Source organism: Pogoniulus pusillus, chromosome Z, assembly GCF_015220805.1.
Source record: "Pogoniulus pusillus isolate bPogPus1 chromosome Z, bPogPus1.pri, whole genome shotgun sequence".
Classification (NCBI taxonomy): Eukaryota; Metazoa; Chordata; class Aves; order Piciformes; family Lybiidae; genus Pogoniulus; species Pogoniulus pusillus.
Window position 1 is genome coordinate 50,371,892 of NC_087309.1, and position 23,613 is coordinate 50,395,504.

The following is a 23,613-nucleotide window of genomic DNA, read 5'->3' on the forward strand; positions in this document are numbered from 1 at the left end:
AAGGTCACCCCTGAGCCTCCTCTTCTCCAGGCTAACCAATCCCAGCTCCCTCAGCCTCTCCTCGTAGGGCTTGTGCTCAAGGCCTCTCATAGAATCATAGAATCATAGAATCAACCAGGTTGGAAGAGACCTCCAAGATCATCCAGTCCAACCTATCACCCAGCCCTAACCAATCAACTAGACCATGGCACTAAGTGCCTCATCCAGTCTTTTCTCTCACCAGCCTCGTCGCCCTTCTCTGGACACGCTCAAGCATCTCAATGTCCCTCCTAAACTGGGGGGCCCAGAACTGAACACAGTACTCAAGCTGAGGTCTAACCAGTGCAGAGTACAGGGGCAGAATGACCTCCCTGCTCCTGCTGGCCACACCATTCCTGATGCAGGCCAGGATGCCACTGGCTCTCCTGGCCACTCTTGCCATTTTGTCGCACTCTGTCTCGGGCTTCTGGCTGAGCAACATCTAGCTCCCTAACCTCACCTTCCACTCACCTTTACTTCTTAACCTCTTGGCTGAACCTCTATTCTTCCTTAGGACTGGGGTAAGGTTGAGAGGGGCAGGGGGAAGGTGCAGGGGTGGTTGAGAGCCCCTCCTGGGGACTCAGGTTTCTGGGAGGGGAGTTGTGTTTCTGTATTACTTTCACCTTGTATATTTCTGTCTATAACTGTATATACTGTAAATATCTGCTTGTATATTGTGCTAGCTGTAAATAAATAGCTTCACTTATATTCCCAGAGCTGACTGACCCTAGTCTGGGTGATTTCTAAAGTGTGTGGGGGTGGAGAACACCCAAACCATCACATATTTTTATTTGGCACTCAACGTGGAGCCAAATGGTCAAGTTGGACATTAAATGGTCAAGTTGCCTTTGGTCAAGTTGGACAGCACATCTGTGCTAATTTGGTGTTGTGGAGGGCCTGTAGGCCTGAACAGAGGCTTATTTATGCCTCCACATGCCTGGACATGTTTTTCTGCCAGGACCCCTGGTTGTAAACAAGTTGTGTAACCCACACATATCCAGCCTGTGTCTCCCTGGGGCAAATCCATGTGATCCCTGTATTTGGGAGAGTCCAGGCAAGCAGCTTCTGCCTAGTAAGGTAAGGTTTGGCTTACTGCCAACCTGATTGGTCACTCTAGTGGCCAAAGGGCCCATTAATCTCGGCCCACAGTCCATAAAGGGGGATGCACAGGTGAACCACGTGCCAGCTCTCTGAACTTGCCTGCAGTGCAGCTCAGCTCTCTGACCCACCTGCAAGGATCAGACACAGCTCTGACCTTCACCTGAAGTGCTCAGCCACTCATACTCACACGCTCAGATGCCACTGCATTGCTCCGATGCTCAGAGGAACAGACCTCATGCTTTGAGTCATTCGCAGCTTACTTGCCTGCGTACCTTAGATGCAGAGCTCATTTAAGCCTGCACATACATATATAAGGAGCTTATAGCCTCCTAAGACAGCTGTGCACATCTGCAAGCTGTCTTGCTTTACCTGCAGAGATCAGACTCCCAGCAGCTGAGCACACTTTGCATGCTCGCCGCTGCTTATTGCCTGGTAAAAGCCACTGCCGCGGAGAGAACCGGGAAGCAGACTTCTGGATTGTCTGCACACACACACACACAGCCTGAACCCATGAAGAAATTGTGCCAGAGCCAGCACGGATATTCTTCTCCTGTTCCTGTAATCCTGCCAAGATGATAATCCCTGGATGCGGCATCCAGAAGAAGACAGCAGCATCAAGGCAGAGATCATCCCTCGCCAGGAGAAAAGGTTAGAAAAACCTAAGACCTCAGAGACTGGGAAGATTCACTTATCTCCCCTCAAGCCGGGAAAATCCCAGCCTCACAGAGCCCCCAGACAAATCCCCTGAAGTCCGGACACTGGGCACAGGCTGTGACACAGCCCCAGGAGAGTGATTAATAATTAATAATAACACTTGTGAGTAAAGCTTTAATACCTCTGTAATGCAAGTTACCTCTGCCTTAGAACAGAAGGAGTTTCAGCCCCTCTGCTGGGCAAACAGCATAAGCTCCCAAATGGCACTAAGCCAAAGGGGAAATTCCTCTCTCTGTTTATAATTTGAATGTTTTGCTAGTTAAATAACCAAATGTTGTGGAGAGGAGTTTTGGGGAATGACATGCGAGGCCGATTTTATGAAAGTTGAAATGATTTATTACCAAAACACTAGAAGTCTCCTTCCCCAAACTTATTTATAACTATCCCATGAAAGTTCTTGGTTCGCGGTTGTGAATTAAAATGCAGAACGACTGAAATAAAGAGAGTCTGTGATGTAAGAGAGTTCACTGGAGTCTTGAGAGATTATTCAGTCTTTAGATTAAGGTTTTGTCAGTTACTCACTGTCCAAATGCAGTTCAGAGAAGTCTTAGAGTATTATGAATTTAAGGCGCGTTGTCCGGGCTGAGCTGGACGCTGGCTTCCAAGGCTGACGAGGATCGGGGCACTGCCAAGTTCTGTGCCGTCCCGAGCCGGCTGTAACTTCGATGCTGCAGTGTGAATGCCGAGCGAGTGCCGATGTGTGTGTGTGCAAACAAGCAGGGTAACGACCAAACGAGGGGTGCGAGGTGCAATGGGAAGAGAGAGATGCCCGATTAAGGCAAATGCAGTATTTTTATAGTGTCCAGAAGAGGTGTGTTCAGCCAACTCAGGTGGACTTGAATGAATTTTACAGATTGGTACAAAGTTATAATCAATTCATACATTGGATAATTTTTACCAAAAACAACCTGTGGAACCACCCAGGGGTCAGCCCCCAACAGGTGTTCATCGGGTGATGAGAATGCATGAGAACCAAGGTCCCTCATTGCAAAACAATAGCCTATGTTTATACTTTTGCCCTTCTGGGGGAGAAATCTTCCCAGAGGCTGTACAACTGCTGGGACAGCAGCTGCTGTCATGCAGGCAGATAGAAAGCAGTGTTTTGACTTTTTCGATGGCTGGCCTTTATGTGAGCCACAACCCTATGTACAAATGAGGGTTTTGCAAAAGGGCAAGAAGGCTCTGCAACACTCCATGACACCAAATCCCTGTATTTATTCTGTCCTAAATTGTTTTCATAACCTTGCACCGGACTAAATATTAATACACAGTGGTTGGGGGTGGCAAGAATTCATAAATATTAATTTTAATAAATTATATTTTTACATAAAATTTATATTGCCTCAAATTAATTTCTCCCCTCTGCCAAATAGGCGTAGGTACAGAAATCCCCCTCCCCAACACTCAGGCTGATCCCTTGGCCATCATGTAGGTGCCCTGTGATTGCACTCAAGAAGACCTGTTCCACTATCTTGCACGGCACTGAGGTCAGGCTGACAGGTCTGTAATTCCCTGGGTCCCACTTCCTACCATTCTTGTGAATGGGTATCACATTGGCAGCTTCCAGTCTTTGGGGACCTCTCCAGTGAGCCAGGACTGTTGACAAATGATGGAGAGTGGCTTGGCCAGCTCATTTGCCAGCTCTCTTATCACTCTAACATGGATCCCATCTGGTCCCGTAGACTTGTGAAGATCCAAGAGGCTCAACAGTTCCCTAACTGCTTCCTCCTGGATTTCAGGGGAGCTGTTCTGCTTTCTGACCCCATCTACCAGTTCAGGAGGCAGCTGCCCTGAAGATTACCTGTCTTAATATTGAAAATTGAGGGGAAGAAGGTGTCAAGTACCTCTGCCTTTTCTTCAACTCTAGTTACTACATTCCCCTCCTTGTCCAATAGAGAGTGGAGGTTTTCCTTGCCCCCCTTTTTGTCATTAATATATTTATAGAAACATTTTCGTTACCACTCTTTGGCCTCTCCAAATTTCTTCCTACATAACCTGGCAACGTCCTTACATTTTTCCTGAGTCCCCTTCCCCTCTTCCCAAAGGTGATATGCCCTCTTTTTTTAACCTTTAATTCCTTCTCAAGCCCCTCACCCATCCAGGCTGGTCATCTTCCCTGGCAGCTCTGCTTTCAGCACATCAGCACAGCCATTCCTGCACCTTCAAGATTTCTTTCTTGAAGTAGGTCCAACCTTCCTGGACCCTTTTGTTTTTAAGGGCTTTTTCCCAAGGTATCCTTCAAGTTAGTTCCTTGAATAATTCAAAATCTGCCCTCTGGAAGTCCAGTGTGGATGCTCTGTTGATGCCCCTCCTACCTTCACTGCATATTGAAAGCTTTATTATTTCATGGTCACTGCACCCCAGACAGCCTCCGATCACCACAGTTCCCACCAGCTTTTCTCTATTTGTAAACAGCAGGTCAAGCAGAGCCTCACTCCTGGTAGGCTGGCTCACCAGCTGGGTCAGGAAGCTGTCCTCTACACTCTCTAAAAACCTCCTAGCTGCCACCTCTCTGCCATGTTAAGTTCCCAGCAGATATCTGGCAGGTTAAAGTCACCTACAAGAACAAGGGCTGGTGATCTTGAGACATCTTGCAGCTGTTTACAGAATAACACATCCATCTCCCCTTCCTGGTTGGGTGGCCTGTTACAGACTCCAATCAGTATGCTACTCTTACTGGTCTGCCCTCTGATTTTTACCCTTGAGCACTCAACCCACTCATCATTAGTCACAAGCTTCATGGCATCATGAGCTTCCCTAACATACAAGGCCACCCCCCCACCCCTCTTCCTCTCCTGTCTTTCCTGAAAAGCCTTTATCTACTCATTGTAGCACTCTAGTCATGTGATGTATCCCACCACATTTCTCTGATGGTGACTATGTCATAGCCTTTCCATTGCACCAAGACTTCCAGCTCATCCTGCTTGTTGCCCATACTGTGTGCATTAGTGTACATGGACTTCAGCTGGGCTGCTGATTTTACTCCTGACACAGGCCTATCACCCTCAGCTTCCTCTGCCAAGAGCCTGATTTCATTCCCTTCCCCCCTCAAACCTAGTTTAAAGTCCTGTCAACGAGGGTTGCCAACTCATGGGCTAGAATCTTTTTGCCTTTTTTTTGCTCTTTTAGTTGGACCCTGTCTGAGTTTAGCAGACCAGGTGCAGTGAAGGTTGCCCTGTGGTCAAAGAACCCAAACTTCTGTTTGTGTTCAATGATCATTGACAATATTCAAGTTCACAGTCATTTCAGACAGCTTTCCAAATCCATGGCAGGGAAAGAAGAAAGCCTCTTTTGCAGTCCTTATGATGAAATGGCTGATGTAAAAGCAAAGACAAAATGGAGTGCTAGAAGCAGCTCCAAAGCTACCTTCAGTTACCTCATGCCCAGTTCCACATTCAGTTAAGCCTGCTTGTTTATAGCACGAGAAAGTATGCTGCTGGTAGGTATATACTTTTTCTGATTAAAAAATGCATAAAGTGAGAAATCAGACTCCACCCCTCAAAAAATAAGCAAATAAACTGCAATAAGTCTAACAGGCTACAACTCTACATCTAGACTGATTATGTGGACAGTTTGTCCTAGACTTACAAGCAGGTGAACTGTTCAACAGGTTGTTTTCCAGCAGCTACATGTCTTCAAAATTCTATTCTGCTCACTTTCAGCTCCTTGCTTTACCTCACAGTGGACATTACTGACCCTACTGATGCAGAGTGTCTCAGTTAACTGCTGTTTCTTTGGATTTCTTATTGAAACACCATCCATAGTATCTGTACACATGCTCATACTTGGCTGATTTCTTTGTGAATTCTGTGTGCTGGAGTCCAGGTGGCTCGGATCTTTACAATTCCTGCTCTGCTGTTCCATGCTATGAAACCAACTGACATTGGTCCAGTTTCCCTGTCTTTTTATAAAGTAAGATGCCTCTTCCAATGCTGCATGAGTTCAAGACAAGAGACAATGAATCTCAGATCTACAATAATTCCATATTTTCAAAGTGAGCAACATGTATTATTAAAAGCTTAATACTGAGGCTGATTCTAAAGCAAGTAGTATTTAGCTGAAAGGCTTCTTGGCTTAAAGCTATACTCTTTCTGTATTCAAGATACTTGTTGCTGAATAGATGGACCAGTGCATAGATAGGCAGGGATTTTTTTTTAACAATTCTCCAAAGTAACTCTATTCATAGTCAGAGGTAATCCAAAGGAACAGAATGTCTCAAATACATTTTGTTCTTTTATAGCTTAAAATAGAGGTGAGAAAGGAATTTATAAATAACTGGATGCTGAAGGCTGAGGCAGTGGTTGACATAAATGGCTACCTTCCAAGGGAAAAATAGAGCAAACACACTAATGGGCTTCTCAAGTGAATGAAGTTACCTGACCTAGACACCACCTCCAGAGTACATGTAGCATGCCATTTCGCTCAGAATTAGTAGTGCGTCTCTGGACAGCATTTCTTCCTCACACAAACAGAAAGGTGCCTCAAGCTTCACAAATCAAAATTACCAGTGTTTTGGAGGAGTCGTGGGTGTTCCTATAATACGAGCTCATTGTACTTTACAGCCTCTAAAAACTGCCCCAAAGTGAGATGGCCTCAGAGAAGCAAAGAAGCAATCAGCTGTTGCTGACTGCAAGATTGGTGACCAAGTTACAAATTCATCCAGTAAACTGCACCAGAGGGAGAGAATACTACACAAGAGATTATCAGGCGGCAGTTGTTATTGTAAGTTCACACCCTCAACCACAAAATGACGCATATGCTATGTTCCACAATACCCAGTACACATCTCTTTGCATCAGTAAAGGTAACTGTTGATTTTCTGAAGCCATAATCCTGCTACCATTGACTTATTTTGAAGTCCAGAAAATACTGGGTTTGGTTACCATGACAACACTCTCCCAAAAGAGTTAAAACTCTGCTACACCATAAAACACTTCACAGACTATTTCCTAGCAACGACACAGGTACTTACAGCTTTCACTGAAGGCAATGTTAGAAAAGTTATATGTACTTTAAAGACAAATCTACAAATTTCAGATACACCGTGCATGTTTCACTTTGGGCTACACTGAAAAGCCCTCTAACTGCAAGAGACTTCAATCCTGCAATAAAAAGTAAGAGGAGTGATCAACATGCAGACTGGAAATGCAGGTATAAACGACCTACACGGAAAGTGAAGTACACCTTGAGATCTGGCAGTAGTGCAAGCGATGCTAGAGGGAAAAGTAGCCTAAAGCATGGTTTATTTTCCATCTGTGTTTTCCCTACTTACTGTGTTTCCTCACAGTGTAAGTAGCACCACTACTTACTCCTTCTCCAAATCTTACTGTTCTGAACTTGAATTTTCAAGCAGCAATACTTTTGAGGGAGTACACAATTAAAAATGAGAATATAGTAGTCATGCAAGTAGCACATCAACCTTGCACTATGAAGATTTACATTAAAAAAACTCAACCACCTACACAAAACTACCAAAGCACAAAATCCTTCCCCCAAACCACTTCAGTCTCATTGTTCTTTTCATACAGAACTAACTCTTACAAGTGTCCCCACTTCCATTTCCATTAATTTGTCCTACTTAGCCATGTACATGTAGCATTTCAGTTATCACTAGGATTTAGAAACAATACTCCTTTTAACTTCTACAGGCTTTGGGTATCATTACACGAATTTCAGCACTACTTCACACGGCATTTGGAAGTTACTGAGAGCACACACTTGGGTTAGCCCTTCACAAATGCTTGTGCTGTATGATCCAGCCTGGCACACTTGCCTGGTCTAGAAACCCAGGGACAAAGAAGAGGTATGGCAGTCTGTCTGAAGTAACAAACTCCTATGGAATTTGAAGTACCCTAATCAGGTACAGGAAACATTTAATCAACTCAGGTGTTTAAATGCTCATTACACTAAGTAAGGCAAGCTCATCATCTTAGTGTGATAGACACCCAAGGTGTGGAGGGTCACTCAAGCCAGATGAAAAGAAATGTCTAAAAGAGACATGTAGAAGCCTTGCCTTTCTCTCTTAGGCCACCCACAGAGCCAGTGTGATATTTAATTTCACAATCTAAATCTGTTTCATTACTCTGCTGTCTAAATCTCTACTTTGAAAGTATGACAGATGATTATTCCTTACCTGAAAGAGAGGAACAGGAAACTCTGTGCCCATTTTCTGTTATCACATCCTAGAGACCATTAAACATTCTCAGTTGCAGGAATTCAAACGTTTATCTCCTGCATCCCAAAAGCACACACTATTCCCCACTGTATATAGCACAATTTCTGAACTTGCATCGTATCTTCAAGCTGTGTGGTTAGTTTTATTTCATATCACTCAGCATGGTCATGGAATATTAGAAACTGCCAGAAGATCTGCATCAAGCTTTTCAGAAAGTAGAACCTTAAGAGTCTCATTTTGCACACAGTAAATGGTACAAAGTAGAAAACAGGTGCTACCAACACTCACTTTATCTAAAATTGTTTGGTATTTCAGGCACTTAAAGTCAGTGTTCCAAAATCACATTTTACTGGAGGATTTAGAGGAGTGCAAGGCTCTTGAGCCACCTGTCGATTCTCAATGCCAAAATGACTGAGGCTCACTGTTCTCTTACAAGCTTCCAATGCATCTTCTTCTATACAAAGTAAGGGAATTAAAAAAAAAAAAAAAAAAAGCTTATTATAGTAATGGCAAAAAATCTTTCATCCAGAAGCATTTTGGAAGTTGTGAATGTTGTATAACTCAATACCAGCCAACTCAGTTTAATCTAGCAGGCTGCTGTGATTCCTTTGTCAACTGGTTTATTATTTTCTGATAAAATGTTTTTTTCCACTCTGCAACACTTCTCCTGTCTAGCATTGTTTAAGAGTGCAGCCACAGTGCTTGTTGAAATTCACCCACAGCATCTGAAGGAGGAATCAAAAGGTCAGATATGGAACGCCAAATCTTTGGAAGAAGTCCTTTGCTCATTTAAGAAGTGCAAGCTTAGCCCAAGAAAAGCACTTCCCTACTAGCAGTTTTCTTTATGGTGTTATTTAGGCCAGCACCTCTCAAAAAACAGCTAAACTAAATTAAAAATACTCTTCACTGAAACACAGCTCAACACTTTTTGGTGTGCTCATTTTTTTTTCCTGTATGCTTTGCAAACCTGGAGTATGCTCGAGGACTCTGGTGTCTTGCTTAGGTGTACTATTGAGTTATGAAATGGACCCTCACTAAGTTACAGAGTTGGGAGGTTTGTTTTCCAAGTTTATCCTTCATCTGCTATATTCCATGTTATACAGAACATACTGGGCAGCCAAATGAAACAGCAGTACACTTCAAACAAAACAAGAAGTGTCTGGAACACACTGATTTTTCTTATACAATACTGCTTAAAAAAAGTATTTGAAACCCAGGCAATGTTTAAGGCTGTATTTCTCCAGAACTTGTAGACATCCTGACATGCTCAATACCTAGACTTCCCAGTGGTTTTCACTGCACTTTGTATTAGTATTTGGCAGGTGCATAATTTTCTCTATTCCCCTAGACTTTTCAAAAAAGAAAGTGTAAAACTAGGCGTCTGACATCCTGGCTTGAACCCTTCTCTTTAATGCTTCCACCTAGGAGCCTAACAGATGAAAAATGCTAAGAGATTGTATTTCTTCACACCTCTGAACATTGCTTCTAATAACTATTTAAATTCAGAAAAGTCTGAAAACTGTCAAAAGATATGCTCCTAGTGTGACTGACTTTAAAGAGTGGTTCATAAACAAGTTTGTTTCTTCCACAAAGAACACAGCATAAGAAGAACCAAAGAACTACACCTGCTGTTCTTGTCAAGAAGAAAAATAAACGATCAATCGAATACTGCAGCATGGTTGTTTTTCCCTCCTAACAGGCTAAATGTTACCAACAAGAGTCTTAAAACTTGCTTGTTCTTACAGTCCTTAGGTTTGGTTGAGAAAAGCATATCTATGCATGAACTTTAGTTTAAGATTTGTATTTGGTCATAACTAAAAGCTGTATTTGCCATCATAGATACAGTAAATTTTACGACATTTTCAAACTCTCAAGGAAGTGATGAACAAGCTGTTCACTTCTTAACAGCTTGTGCTGTTGCAGGTCAGCTCAGAAACAGCAATTGTTGAGCAATGGGTCAAGAGGCCATTATACACTATTATTTCACACTTAGTACTATGCTTCAGTGATTTAAGATATTTCACAAAGCGTTAGAGATATCAATAATGTCTGCTACCACAATATTATTCAGCTTTATTGATGCGGGAACATGGATAAGGAATGCCTGTGTTTTGCTTAAGTGTTTCCTCCCCAAGTATGAGGAGCAGCTGCAGAAACTGGAGTTGTTTAGTCTGAAGAATGTAAGGCTGAGAGGAAACTTAATCAATTTCTACAGCTACCTGAAAGGAGGTTGTTGTGAGGTGAGAATTGGTCTCTTCTTCCTTCTAACAAATGATACTGTGAGAGGAAATGCCAGAAGTTGCATTAAGGGAGGTTTCAAACAGATATTAGAAGAAACTTCTTTACTGAAACAATTACCAAACATTGGAAGAGGTTCCCCAGGAATGGGGTTGAATCCCCATTTCTGGAGGTCTTTTTAAGACACATAGATGTGGTGCTAAGGGACATGGTTTAGCACCAGACCTGGTAGTTAGTTAATGGTTGGACTCTATGATCTTAAAAAGGTCTTTTCCAAATTAAATACTACTATGATTCTCTGACTTTATGTCTGGCCACCAAAACTGCGGGTTCTATTTCACAGTATCACAGTATCACCAAGGTTGGAAGAGACCTCATAGATCATCAAGTACAACCTGTTACCACAGAGCTCAAGGCTAGACCACATCACCAAGTGCCATGTCAAATCCTGCCCTGAACAGCTCACCTCAAGCCTAAATCTCCCCTGGTGCAGGCCCTCTCGTTCTGGTGCTGGCCACCTGAGAGAAGAGAGCAACCTCCTCCTGGCCACAACCACCCTTCAGGTAGTTGTAGACAGCAATAAGGTCACCCCTGAGCCTCCTCTTCTCCAGGCTAAACAATCCCAGCTCCCTCAGCCTCTCCTCGTAGGGCTGTGCTCAAGGCCTCTCACCAGCCTCGTCTCCCTTCTCTGGACACACTCATGCATCTCAATGTCCTTCCTAAATTTCAAATTAGGCAGCAGATACATCTTACAATAGTTAACAAGTCCACTTAAGAGCCTGGTAACTGTACAGGTAAACTGTAGATTATCTGCTACCAAGTTCTTAAGACCTACAAAGTAAGTGCACACATGCTAGAACTGCTGAATGGGTACTCATAGACTGTGTGAGTAAGATGAAACCAGCACATCTGAACACAATGGACAATTCAAAACTTCCAGAAGTCTTTATTAAGGAAGGAATTTTTTTGTTTGTTTTTGTTTAGGTAACATTGACTTCACATCAATGATTAAAGATTACACAGATTTTTAAATCAAAGTTTAAGTGAACCGTGTGTTTTAAGTGAAATGGAATTGTGTGAACACCTGAAGAACAGTTTAGGACAGAAAGTTAACACAAACTAACATGGTTTAAGTGAGTTGGATAGCTACACAACTGGAGTGTTTTACTGATACAGAAAGTCCTAACAGTCATTTGACCTGTGTATTTGCTGTGTCCTCTACATGCATTTAAAAGAGATTTCCACACAACAAACGCAGGTAACCAATCACTACAGCAGTTAAAACAACACTGGGCATCTACTGGTCACTTTTTCTAAACCAAAAGACCCAGTAATTTTCTTTATTTTGGAACTTATATAGAAATACATATTGTTATCATATACCAATGGACAACCTTAGTTCCTTGTTTTTCTACTCTGCATTTTTCTACTTCTTATAGCCCATTGTACAATTTTCTCTTTATGTTGTTACATAACTTGAGTAAGTGTGAAAATCATGTCAGGCAATGGAACATGAAATAAAGAACCTAATTAACTTTAAAAAGTATATAAAACATTTTATAGATTTTAATTCTTGTAAGAGTGGAAACATTTCTACTGTCATTGAAGCAGCTGTAAATAAACCCACAATGGTTTCTCTTGGGTTCTTGGGACTTCACAATTAAAAATAATTGAAATGACCTAAAACAGTATTACAGTGCCAATTATGAAGTTCAGAAATATCTAAGTTTGTTTACTTTTTGGTCGTTAGAAGTTAATATATTTGCTTGTAAGAGTACATGATACAATAACAATAGTAAACAAGAGAAAGCAGCATTACCAATTTTTAAAGTTCTTTTTTAGATATCTCAACACAAAGAATTTTGCAAGAATTTTCCTTCTAAACTCCTCTAGACTGAAAAAAAAAAATTACATATGTTGTCTTATGTGTCCAAATACATATGTTGTCTTATGTGTCCCACTATGAAATCTAAAAACATAAATTCCCAAATCCAAGAAATATTTGCCTATCACTGGTTACGCATGCTCTGCTTCTGGATGAGCAAAACAGTCTACGTAACTACAGGCAATGGTGCAACTTTTTCAGCATTTGAACAAACTACGAGCAGTATGAGGATTTTCCCAGCTATTTTCTCTCTCAGTTTACTTTAAATGATTTATGTTTTTTTTTTAAGCTACAGAAGAAAATTATACAATCTTCCAATGTCTTAGTTATATTCTAAGAAAACATCAAGATCTGTTTATGCCCCACGGAATTACTTTGTGACACGACTATGCTGCTTTACTTACCACCACAAAAAAAGTAACCTAAGGTGCAGCTAGCATCACGACATCGTTTTGATAATAAGCTTTGGCATACAGCAACAAAGCAAAATCTAAAATGTAGCTCCTGGAAAACTTTCAGGGAAATTAATGAAAAACATACTCACACAGTTAAAAAAATCAACAAAACCAAAACACGTCCACAGCAATCACAGCTGAATCTAAGTGAAGATCTCGACGAGCAGGGAGCAGGTTGCAGAGTGCCTGCCGTAGCCACGGAGAGGAGGACCAAAGTCTTCAAGATTTGGAGTGATACGACCCTACAAGGACAGCCTTTACCCTCCCTTCCCGGAATACCCCGCAGCCCCACACCAGCAAACGTATTTACCTGCATGTGCCTAGTACGGTGCTTAGGTTCTCAGTGAGCATCCGAGCTTCGCAGCTACAATTAATTCTAACCATATATGGAGGGCACGATAAGAAAAAGGGATGAAGAAAACCAGCAGCAGGGACGAGGTTTGTGCAGTTGAGAATTAAGTTCAGGGAGAATCCATCCCGCATATGCGCACCTTTCCCAGGCATTTTCTGCCCTCCATCAGTCACAAAGCTCCAAACAAACCCATGCTCCCTAGATGTTAACTCCAGAAGTGGTTTCGGCACAGGGCACCCCACAGCCACACCAGGGCTGAGGGCGCGGGGCAGAAAGAGCGTAAGGACCCCGGACGAGGCGGCCCCCGATGCAGTTACCCCACAGCAGTGACAGCCCAGCTCAGCCTGGCCGCTGCAGCTGCGGTGAGTCAGTGGGCACCACGGCAACCGCCGTCCGCAGCTGCATCCCGTCCGCTCAAGCACCACCTCTCTCCCCACGGGAGGCGAGGGACGCTCTAGCTCCGTCCTGCCGGTGCCCCGGCCGGCTGGGACCCACCCTAGCCCCACAGGGGACCGCCCTGGGAGAGGCCGTGGCTTACCTTGACGCTGGTGTTGCTGGTCTGGGTCTCCACCTCGACGCCGCAGCAGCGGGGGGCCCTGGCCCGGGCGGAGGCGCCGGGCTCCCTGCGCTCCTTGCGGCAGGGGCCGGCGGAGGGCGGTGGCTGCTGCCGGCTCTGGTAGGCGAGGACGGAGGGGATGGACTCGGCCGCGTCTGTCTTGATGAAGAGGCCGTGCAGAGTGGCTGTGCCCTGTGAGATGGTGGTGGTCTGGTGCGGGGAATTGGACTCGTCCGAGTCCCGGCAGTAAATCACGCCGCTCTGAGAGACGTGAATGCTAGGGGCGCAGCCCATCCCTTCCCCACCCCGCCTAGCTGCACCGCTGGCGGGCCGCGCTGCTCCCACCTGCCACCCGCCCGGGATGCGGGGCCGCCGCTCCTGCGCCGCGCTGCCCGCGGCGGCATCGGCGCCACCCCCCGCCGGCGGCGCTGTCCCGTCCGCTCCCGCCCATGCGGCGCCTCCCTGGCACCCCCGCCCATCTCCCCGTACCGCCTCCACGGACCCCAGATCCGTTAAGCACCTTGCTCTCCTTGGCCGTGGTTTGCGAAGCGCCTGCGAGTACGGGGACCTGCAGCCGGGAGGGAAGAGGAGAAGCACCTGATAGTGCAGAGGGTCTGCTTTTAAGTCCTGTATACATACAAGATGACACCACGATTATGCCAAATATTTTTTCTTTTTAAAAGCGGTTTGAAACACTTGAGAGTCAAAACGTGCCTACTTTTCTTAGCCACGGGTGTACAAGTTTCAGTTGTTTAGGAGGACTACAGGGAGGAGTTCAGAGATAGCCAAGCACCTACTGCCAAGTTAGGCAAAAAGGCCAGGATTGCTCCACAAGTTTTAATATTGCTTTTCAATTAGGCAAACACTTGATGCTATTTCATCCTATATGTCTGATAACTGATGATCCCTGAGTTACCTGCCCTAGACCACATCTGTGATTTGCGGCAGAGCTGGGAAGTTCAGGAATACCATTTTGAACCCAGGCATTGATGTAAATGATGTTGACTTGAAAGACCTCTAAAAATTGTTACCTTGTTTGAAACTTTGTTCACAGGGATTTACCCCACCACACACATACACACAGAGAGCCTCTGGTATCAACAGCATCTAAAATTTTAAAGAAGGGTGTGAACATAAAACAACTGCGTTTCGTGGAAGAGTCATGTCTCACACTAAAGTATGTTGCCAGCTATTCAGTGGTTATTTCATCAGTCACTCCTTATCAAGAGTTCCTTAACATCCCGCTACTCAGATTTTCATCCTGTTCCTATTGAATTCTGTGACAACTTTGCTACTGATTTCAGACAGCATTGCAGACACTTGCCGACTCTAATGTGTACTTCTTTTGCTTAGGTACAACATTTGAATTGATGTTAGAGAGAAAGTTGTAAGAATAAGAAGTCACAGTTTTGAAGGACCTTTGCTAAATGCAGCTCTCAAATAGCTCTCCCTGCATTCTTGATTTTGGAGGATCACTGCTGAAGGTCAGCCTGCCTGTGTAAAACACTGGAGTGCTTCAGAGGACCTAAGACTATGGGAACTGCTGAAAAGCAGCATGAAGGTGGGGAGAACAACAGTGCTAGGTCTAACAGCAGAATCACAGGATTATAATACAGGTAATGCTAGAAAGGTCATCTAGTCCAACTCCCCTGCTCATGAAGGGCCACCTAGAGCCAGTTGCTCAGGATGGGCATATGTGAACATTTGTTTAAGATCTCTAAAGATGGAGACTCCACCAACTCTAGAGGCAACCTATTCCAGTGCTCAGTCACCCTCATTTCCTTCCTGATCTTCAGAGGGAACCTCCCATCTTTCAGTTTGTGCCCACTGCCTCTGGACCTGTCAGTGGGCATCACTGAAAAGTGCTTGGCTCCAACTTCTTCGCACTCTCTGTAAACATTGATGAGGTCTCCCCTGAGCCTTCCCTGCTCCTGGATGGACAATCCCAGCTCTCTCAGCCTCTCCTTGTGTGTGTAGTGTTCAGAAGGAACGCAAGAGAGACAAAACAAGGCAGTGAGGATTAACATGAGCAGAGGCTGGAGTGGGGAAGAGTGAGTGAGTGAGTGCAGAGAAGGATCACTGCTGCTGGAACAGGAAGTGAAGAGATGCAAAGTTAGACTCCTTTTTGTACCACTGGCTCCTCCTGCCTGTTACCCATGGGAAGACAACCATGGATTTCCTGGATAGGAGGGAAGAGGGAGTACTTAAAGCACATGCACGCAAACTTGCACCACCACTCATGGCACATAGAATACATTCTACAGCAGTCAGCTTGCTGCAGTCTTTCTTGGCTGAGGCCCACTAAAGCAGGTGATGTTGCTGTGAGAAACACGTACTAATTCTGCTATTGATTTACGGGAGACGCAGCTGAAGCACTGAAGCAGTCTGCTCTCAGGAAGGCATATTTAATATGGCCCCAGAATGAAGCATCCAGCTGCACCAGTTTTCCCACTGCTAAAGAGCTCTCATTGGTTTTAGTTGCAACTATATAAATCCTAACACTGTTTTTGCTCAGAGGAAACTAATTTCTTGCACATAACTAATTTCAGCATGATGAATTTAAGCGTTTGAGTTATTCTGGAAATTGTCAGTGGAATTCTGAAGCTTTTTTTTCCCTCCCACAGTAAAACACAGTACATATACATTCTCTATGTTGTTTACACCTGCAAATCCCTCCACAATGAGGAAAATACAGTCCTCCACACTTTATATCCCTTCCAAAGCCAGTCATAGGCTTCACTCTGACCTCAGCATTATGACTCTATGAGAGGATTGCTAAGTTTATGTTGGCAATATTAGAAGTAATATCTGTAAATCCCAGTTCACTGCAGTAAGAATAAACTATTTCAGAGGTTGCATTTTACAGAGACTTAAAAATCTGGTACTTGACAAGCAGCTACTGAAGACAGTTACCTCTATTCATGGTTCATTTACTGTAAAACCAGTTTAAGAATTTATAAATAAGCCTCGGAGGCTCAGCAGTTTCTCAGTCCTTTCATACAGGTCCAACAGATTTCTCAACTACAGTAAAAACTAACATACTGCATACCCAGATTAGAGCAAAGTAAATACCTAAAAAATATTGAAGTTATCCATGCTCTGTTTTTAACTGAAAATAGGTATGAAGAAACTAATAATCATAGCAGCTAGAATAGAGCTTTTCTCTGTATACCTCTATCTTGTAAAAAAAAAAAAACTCTACTTGTATAGTAATTTGATAATGTAGAAGAGACCACAGAATACTAACGTCATGATTTTACTCATCAGCAATAGAAGAAACAACAGTGATTTGAAAACAGAATGATACTAAATACAAGAGGTGAAGGTTATTTCTTTTTGCCTGAGGAAGAGTGGAACATATTTTCCACGGCACAAATCCAATTAGTCCCTCAACAATGTAAGCAAGAAACAAGGAAAGCAATTACCTTTCTCCAACTGAACCAAAAGGGAACAGCAATCCCCCCCCGCCCCCGCCTTTTTTTTTTTTTTTTTTTTTTTTTTTTGTGCTCCAAACTTCTTTCATTTCATAGTTTTGAAAAATAATTTGTTGCAGTAAAGCTGTGTTTTACCATGGGTTTTTTATACTGTGTTTACATACTGTATTCTCTCGCAAAAGCAATACCCTACAAAAAGATACCCTTGCGTAGGCATTGCTCAGACAGAGTAGGTTTGCAGGAATTACGTCCTAACCACACCATAAAACATGATGTTTGCCTTCTTTTACAGTCATGAGTTTGACTGGTTTGGACAAAGCTGTATGCCTTCCCCAGAACTTCATAAAATACTTTGCACTATGGCTATTTTGCCACTGGGGAAACCAAGTCACAGAGAAGCCTGTTTCCAAGCTCGCTCAGGGGAGCAGACCCGAAGAGAGAACTCAGCCTAGCTGCCTTTCTGCCACTGTAAATGCTGCAAGGCACAAACCGTGCTGAGAGCACACAAAGAAGTAGCAGTCTTTCTCGACTCCTCTGAGTGCGAAGCAATGAAGAGCTGTGGTTGCTGCTTTCTTCTGTCGGCAGCTGTTTCCTTCCCCAGGGGCAGGAGAAGATGCAGTCCCGAACTTTTGCTCTTCACTGCTGACCGGTGATGAGCTGCACCAGGGATGCAGACTCCTTTCTGGAGACAGACATCTGCAGTAATTTGCCTTAGCATGGGAGAACTTGGCACTGTTTTTCATATCGAGATATTCCTGACAGACAAACAATCCGTTACTACACAGCTTGGAATAGAAAGAGTAACAACATCTAGAAATACATAGTTAACTAGAGGCTTCAGTCACCAAGAGCAGCATTATATACAAAAGCATTATTCTCCTTGAGGAGCTCAGCTTTTGGCAGGATGGCGGCCAAATACTTCTTAAAAGCAGATTTTCTAGATTTAGAATGTGATCACAGTACATTTAAAATGCTTGTAGTTCTGCTCTCCACCAAGCCCTTTGCCATTGGGTTAGGACTGAATAGAGTGCTCCACAGACTGGAGCTCTCCTATTAGCATTCAGAAGTCCCTCAGCAAGATTTCAGAGATCGTTTCCCCACAAGGAGCTTGTTCTCTGGTCGCAATTACTTTCGTGACACAACTCTTCTCCCTTTATTTACCCTTCTGCGGGAATATTTGAACATCTGAAGAGCGAATCGTTCTCGCTGTACGCAGAGGGAGCCTCAGGCTCTGCGCGCCAGGCACCACTGCTGAGCACAGCTCCTCCAGAGGCGGCCGGTGCCGAGCGGAGCCCTGCAGACGCTTCGGCAGCACCAGCGCTCGGGCCCAAGTCCACCACCCTCCGGGGTGCCGCCTAGAGCGGGACATCAGCACTCAGGGCCGCTGCTCTCAGGCTCCTGGCTCGTCGGATGGGGGAGCCCCTCGGGATCGCCTTGCTGTCCCCCGAGCCGCCCGACATCCCTCAACCTTCTTCCTTGGCCTGTTCATCCTCCGTCAGCCGGAAAGGAAGGGGACGGGCCCCACCGCCGCCGCCTGCCCTTGCGGCCCCGTTACCTTCAAAGTGCGCCAGCAAAACAAGTTTCGCCTCCAGGGTTCCACTGAAGGAGAGTGAACCCGCTTCCCCTTTGGACCGCAGCCTCTGTGCCCTATGCGGATCGTTTTCTGCCCCAGGAAAATATTGAGCAATGTGGAAGAATGCTCGGGTTGGGTAAGGAGATTCAAGTGGCCTGCGCCTGCCTTGGCTCAGTATGCTACGTACTTACACTTTGGAGAAAGGAAAACTCTTACATTCCATGAAGAATCCACCCACGACGGAGAGAGCTCATTGCTGGTGCTTTTCACCAGCTTTCCAGTTGAGAACAAGTGGAAAAACTGCCCAGGGTTGAGACAGAGCAGCATGGCTATGATCTGGAGCAAGTCTAAACAGAAATGGGACCAAAGGTGTACATGAAACAGCCCATTTTCAGCTTCTGGATTCTCTTAATTTGCAGCAAGTACCACTTAGGTGAAATGTGTCATACTGAGAATGACAACTTTGGACTTGACTGGACTAAACTGTCTCACTTTGTGGCTCCTTCCATACTTCAACAACTACTTACTGCTGTTTTTCCTTTTGGAGTATTGCTGTTTCTTGGAGGTTCACTAATATCGTTAATACTGTCAGTGTTTTGCAGTAGTACGCAAGCCTCACTGAGGGAGCTCTCCAAGATACTCTGCAAAGACAACAAAATCCAACTTCTACCCTAAAAAAGTCAAAGGCTTGCATATAGGAGAGTAGACAGCACACGGATGTCACAAATGTAGAGCAACATTAAAGATGACTGGGAGCTATGGGGCAAGTAGTGGTCAAGTCACAGCAGCTGTCTAGTCAAACCCCACAAAGTCACTAACCACAACACAAATCCAGAGCACTGGACCTGTGCAGGTTCAGCACAGAAAATCAGTTGCAGAGAGGAGAAGCAGAACTACTGTGGGTCAGCAAGTTATGTCAGATTGAGGATAGAGTATGTGAAAAGGTGCCCCACTTCTAGGGAAGAAAACACACAGTTAGCAAACACAGTTCCCCAGAAACCTTAGACAGTGCACATATTGAAGTGTCCTTAACAGCAGATCAGAACATATTTATGCCCTCCCCTGCCCCCCACTTTTGTGGCCATACATCTGCAACAACTGTTCGGTGGGAGCTCATGTCCTTGGCACTCTCTCAAAGGTCCTGGTGCTGCACAGGTGAGGTGGTTTTGCTACAGCCTCAGCTGCATGCAGCTGTGTCCTTTGATACTTGAAACTGCAGCCCTGGTATGGTCTCAGAGGAGGGACTGGAGTGAGTGCAGAGGAGGGCAACAAAGCCGGAGAAGGGCCTGCAGAGTGTATCTTGTGAGGAGTGACTGAAGGAGCTGGGGCTGTTTACTCTGAAAAAGAGGAGGCGGAGGGGAGACCTCATCACCCTTTACAGCTACCTGAAAGGATGCTTTGGAGAGCTTGGTGCTGCTCTCTTCTCGCAGGTAAAAAGTGGTAGAACAAGAGGGAGTGGTCTGAAGATGCAAATGGGTAGGTTTAGGCTGGACATTAGGAAACACTTTTTCACAGAAGAGTGGTCAGGCATTGGAATGGGCTGCCCAGAGAAGTGGTTGAGTCACCAAACTTGGGTGTGTTTAAAGGTCGTTTGGATGTGGTGCTTGGGGGATATGGTTTAGGGCTGAACCTTGTAGAGTAGGGTTATCAGCTGGATTTGGTGATCCCAAGGGTCTTTTCCAACCCAAAAACCTGTGATTCTGTGATTTTTCTTCTTCAGCACCTCTTCATAACTGCTCAGTTTCACAAGCCAACTCCAAACCTCAAATTTAGCTTTGCCTGCTTAATTGAAAGGACTGTCAGATTAGCAACAATTCCAGCCTAGCCTGAGACCAGCTTTCACCAGGTGGACTAATTAGGGATTAAAGAAAACATGCCTCTTACTCCTGCCATTCTGTGCAGCCAGGCTGCCATCCCAACAAAGATAAGGAGAAGAAGGAAGGATCTGACCAACCTGATCTCCTTTTATGATCAGGTTACCCACCTGGTGAATATGGAGCAGGCTGTGGATGTAGTCTGCCTGGACTTCAGCAAAGCCTTTGACACCGTCTGCCACAACAAGCTCCTGGCAAAGCTGGCAGCTCATGGCTTGGACAGATTCACTCTGAAATGGGTCAATTACTGGCTGGAAAGCCGGGCCCAGAGAGTGGTGGTGAATGGTGCCACATCCAGTTAGCAGCCAGTCACTAGTGGTGTTCCCTAAGGATCACTGCTGGGCCCAGTCCTGTTCAATATCTTTATTGATGATCTGGACAAGGAGATTGAGTCCTTCATCAGTAAGCTTGAAGATGACACCAAGCTAGGAGCAAGTGTTGATCTTTTGGAGGTGATCTTTTCTTTTTGACCTTGAGCTTGTTTGGAGGTTCTAGCAGGGGAGCGCAGATACCGCATACCCTTGACCGATGAACAGTACCGTCTCTATCGGGGAAGGTCGTCCTCTTCGACCGAGCGCGCAGCTTCGGGAGGGACGCACGTGGGGCGGTGAGGGAGGAAGGGGACACCCACCTAGCCAGCCAGATCAGCCTAATCAACCCTGGCAATCAATGGGGTGACAGATGTCACAGCCAGATTGCCCTCACATCCCCTGCAGAGGGACCTGGACAGGCTGGATGGGTGGGCAGAGGCCAATGGGATGAGATTGAACAAGGCCAAGTGCAGGGTTCTGCACTTTGGCCACAACAACCCCAAGCAGCGCTATAGGCTGGGGACTGAGTGGCTGCAGAGCAGCCAGGCAGAAAGGGACCTGGAGGTACTGATAGATAGTAGGCTGAAGATGAGCTAGCAGTGTGCCCAGGTGGCCAAGAGAGCCAATGGCATCCTGGCCTGCATCAGGAACAGTATGGCCAGTAGGACAAGGGAGGTTATTCTTCCCCTGTACTCAGCACTGGTCAGGCCACACCTTGAGTCCTGTGTCCAGTTCTGGGCTCCTCAATTCAAGAGAGATGTTGAGGTGCTGGAACGTGTCCAGAGAAGGGCAACAAAGCTGGTGAGGGGTCTGGAGCACAAAGCCTATGAGGAGAGGCTGAGGGGGCTGGGGTTGTTTAGCCTGGAGAAGAGGAGGCTGAGGGGTGACCTCATTGCTGTCTACAACTACCTGAAGGGAGACTATAGCCAGGTAGGGGTTGGTCTCTTCTCCCAGGCAACCAGCAATAGAACAAGGGGACACAACCTCAAGTTGTGCCGGGGGAGGTCTAGGCTGGATGTTAGGAGGAAGTTCTTCCCAGAGAGAGTGATTTCCCATTGGAATGGGCTGCCCAGGGAGGTGGTGGAGTCGCCATCCCTGGAGGTGTTCAAGAAAGGACTGGTGAAGCACTTGGTGCTATGGTGTAGTTGATTGGACAGGGCTGCGTAATAGGTTGGACTGGATGATCTTGGAGGTCTCTTCCAACCTGGTTGATTCTATGACTCTGTGATTCTCTGATCTCATGTAGACATGGCATCACAATCAGTGCAAAATAGGATACAAGGGCTCAGAAGTACCCACAGTGCTAAGTTTTGTGTACAACCACACAGACTTTTTGCTTTAGGTTCCCACCCTAAAGCCATTCCCTGTATTTTTCAGTGCACCATTCTCTTTGAGCTAATGTGGGTTCTGAAGACTTGCTAGAGGAATGCTGAGACCAGCTACAGCACCAATTCATTGTAAGCACAGAGAAGCTGACACAGAAAGTGCAGAAGGTTCAGCACCTTAGCTTACAACTACATTATGTGACAAATGCTGTTTTGTCTGCAGGCTGAACAACGGGTGCTGTCCTGCAGCAAATGTGCTGTCAGCAAGGATACCCCTGACCAAGGAGCACAGGCACAGATCCACTCACTTTTTATTTACCTGTGACTTGGGACTAGGCTGCTGACACTAATTATAGCACTTTACAAGATAAAAATAACTCAGTCTTTGTTTCTGGGGAAACAGCCCAATTGTAGGGAAACATTATACCTACTTTTCTGTTTGAAGTATAAGCAATATAAAAAGTAATTTTTCTTCCCTTTTTTTAGTGCATTTTGCATGCAGGTAGATTTCAGCATGCACTAAGTAGTCCACTTCAGTGGGGTTTCAGTGTAATACTCTGACTGATTTTAATGAGAATGCATCTGCTTATATTTTAATAGGGTTGGACTTAGGCTTTTCATTTTAATTTTATGGATTTTTATTTTTTTTTTATTAATCTATTTCATCATTCTTAATTTGCTTCTGCTGTGTTCTATGAGCAGTACACTCCAACATCTTAAACCCTTTAAATTCTAGTATGCAAACATCGTGACTCCTAGTGGGAAATGTACACGGATTTCAGCTTGCCCCAGGTTAGGGTGGATCCCTCCCCCCGGTAGAGTAAACTTACTACAACACACATTTTTGGAAAGTCAGGGAAAAATGAAATAGTATTTCTTATAATTTAAATATAGCAGTGTAAGGAGAATAAACTACAAGAGAAATATAGTAAACTGAAGGAAGATGGGGAAGGGTTCAAATGGTGGCGAAGCAGGAAAAGCAGTGGCAGGGGAAGATAGCAGCAGGTGCAGGTGCAGCTGAAGCGGCAGAAGCAGCAAGGGGACGGTCCAAGCTGTGCTTCCAGACATAAAGCTCTTGGTACTCCAATGAAAATATATTAACTTATCCATTGTTGCAGTTATATGGCCTATACCTAGCATGTTCACCTCTCCACTCAGAGCTTCCACTTCTAAGTTTCTCTGTTCTGAATATTTTAATGTCTCAGCTAGAAGTCTATCTCAAATGGCCACACAGCTTTCCTTCAGGTTGCATTTTCATGCTAATTTCTTTGGACTTTCCTTTGTTGGCACGAAGGAGGTAATTTTCAATATTTTTGTCATTCTGGAAGTCCTCTGTTTGTTTCTTATGCCCTTTGTTTCTTTCTTTGCTCTTTCATGCACACAGCCAGTTAGATTCTGAACATTTGATCTTTGTGATTTTCTTTGTTGTGCAAAAATTTGCTATTAAAATTCCTCCCATCCACAAATTTGTTTGTGGGGGACCCACTCCTGAGATGTTATTTTAATTATGCAAATAGTAAAAAAGTGACTGTTTGCATATCCCCGAGTGGACTTCCCCAAGTATGTCATCTGCGCCTGAACTGTATCATGACAGCAACAGAA

The 23,613-nt window shown here is 44.8% G+C and overlaps 1 protein-coding gene across 4 annotated transcripts in view; it reads right to left on the reverse strand.

Moving 5' to 3' along the window:
• Window positions 1-13,894, reverse strand: part of PDE8B (phosphodiesterase 8B) — an 89,991-nt gene extending 76,097 nt beyond the window's left edge. For all 4 annotated transcript variants that reach the window (XM_064140616.1, XM_064140615.1, XM_064140614.1 and 1 more), the window contains exon 1: window positions 13,477-13,894. In XM_064140616.1, coding sequence (XP_063996686.1) covers window positions 13,477-13,788 — 312 coding nt within the window. In that variant the 5' untranslated portion in view covers window positions 13,789-13,894. The remainder of the gene's footprint in view (window positions 1-13,476) is intronic.
• Window positions 13,895-23,613: the final 9,719 nt, after the last annotated feature.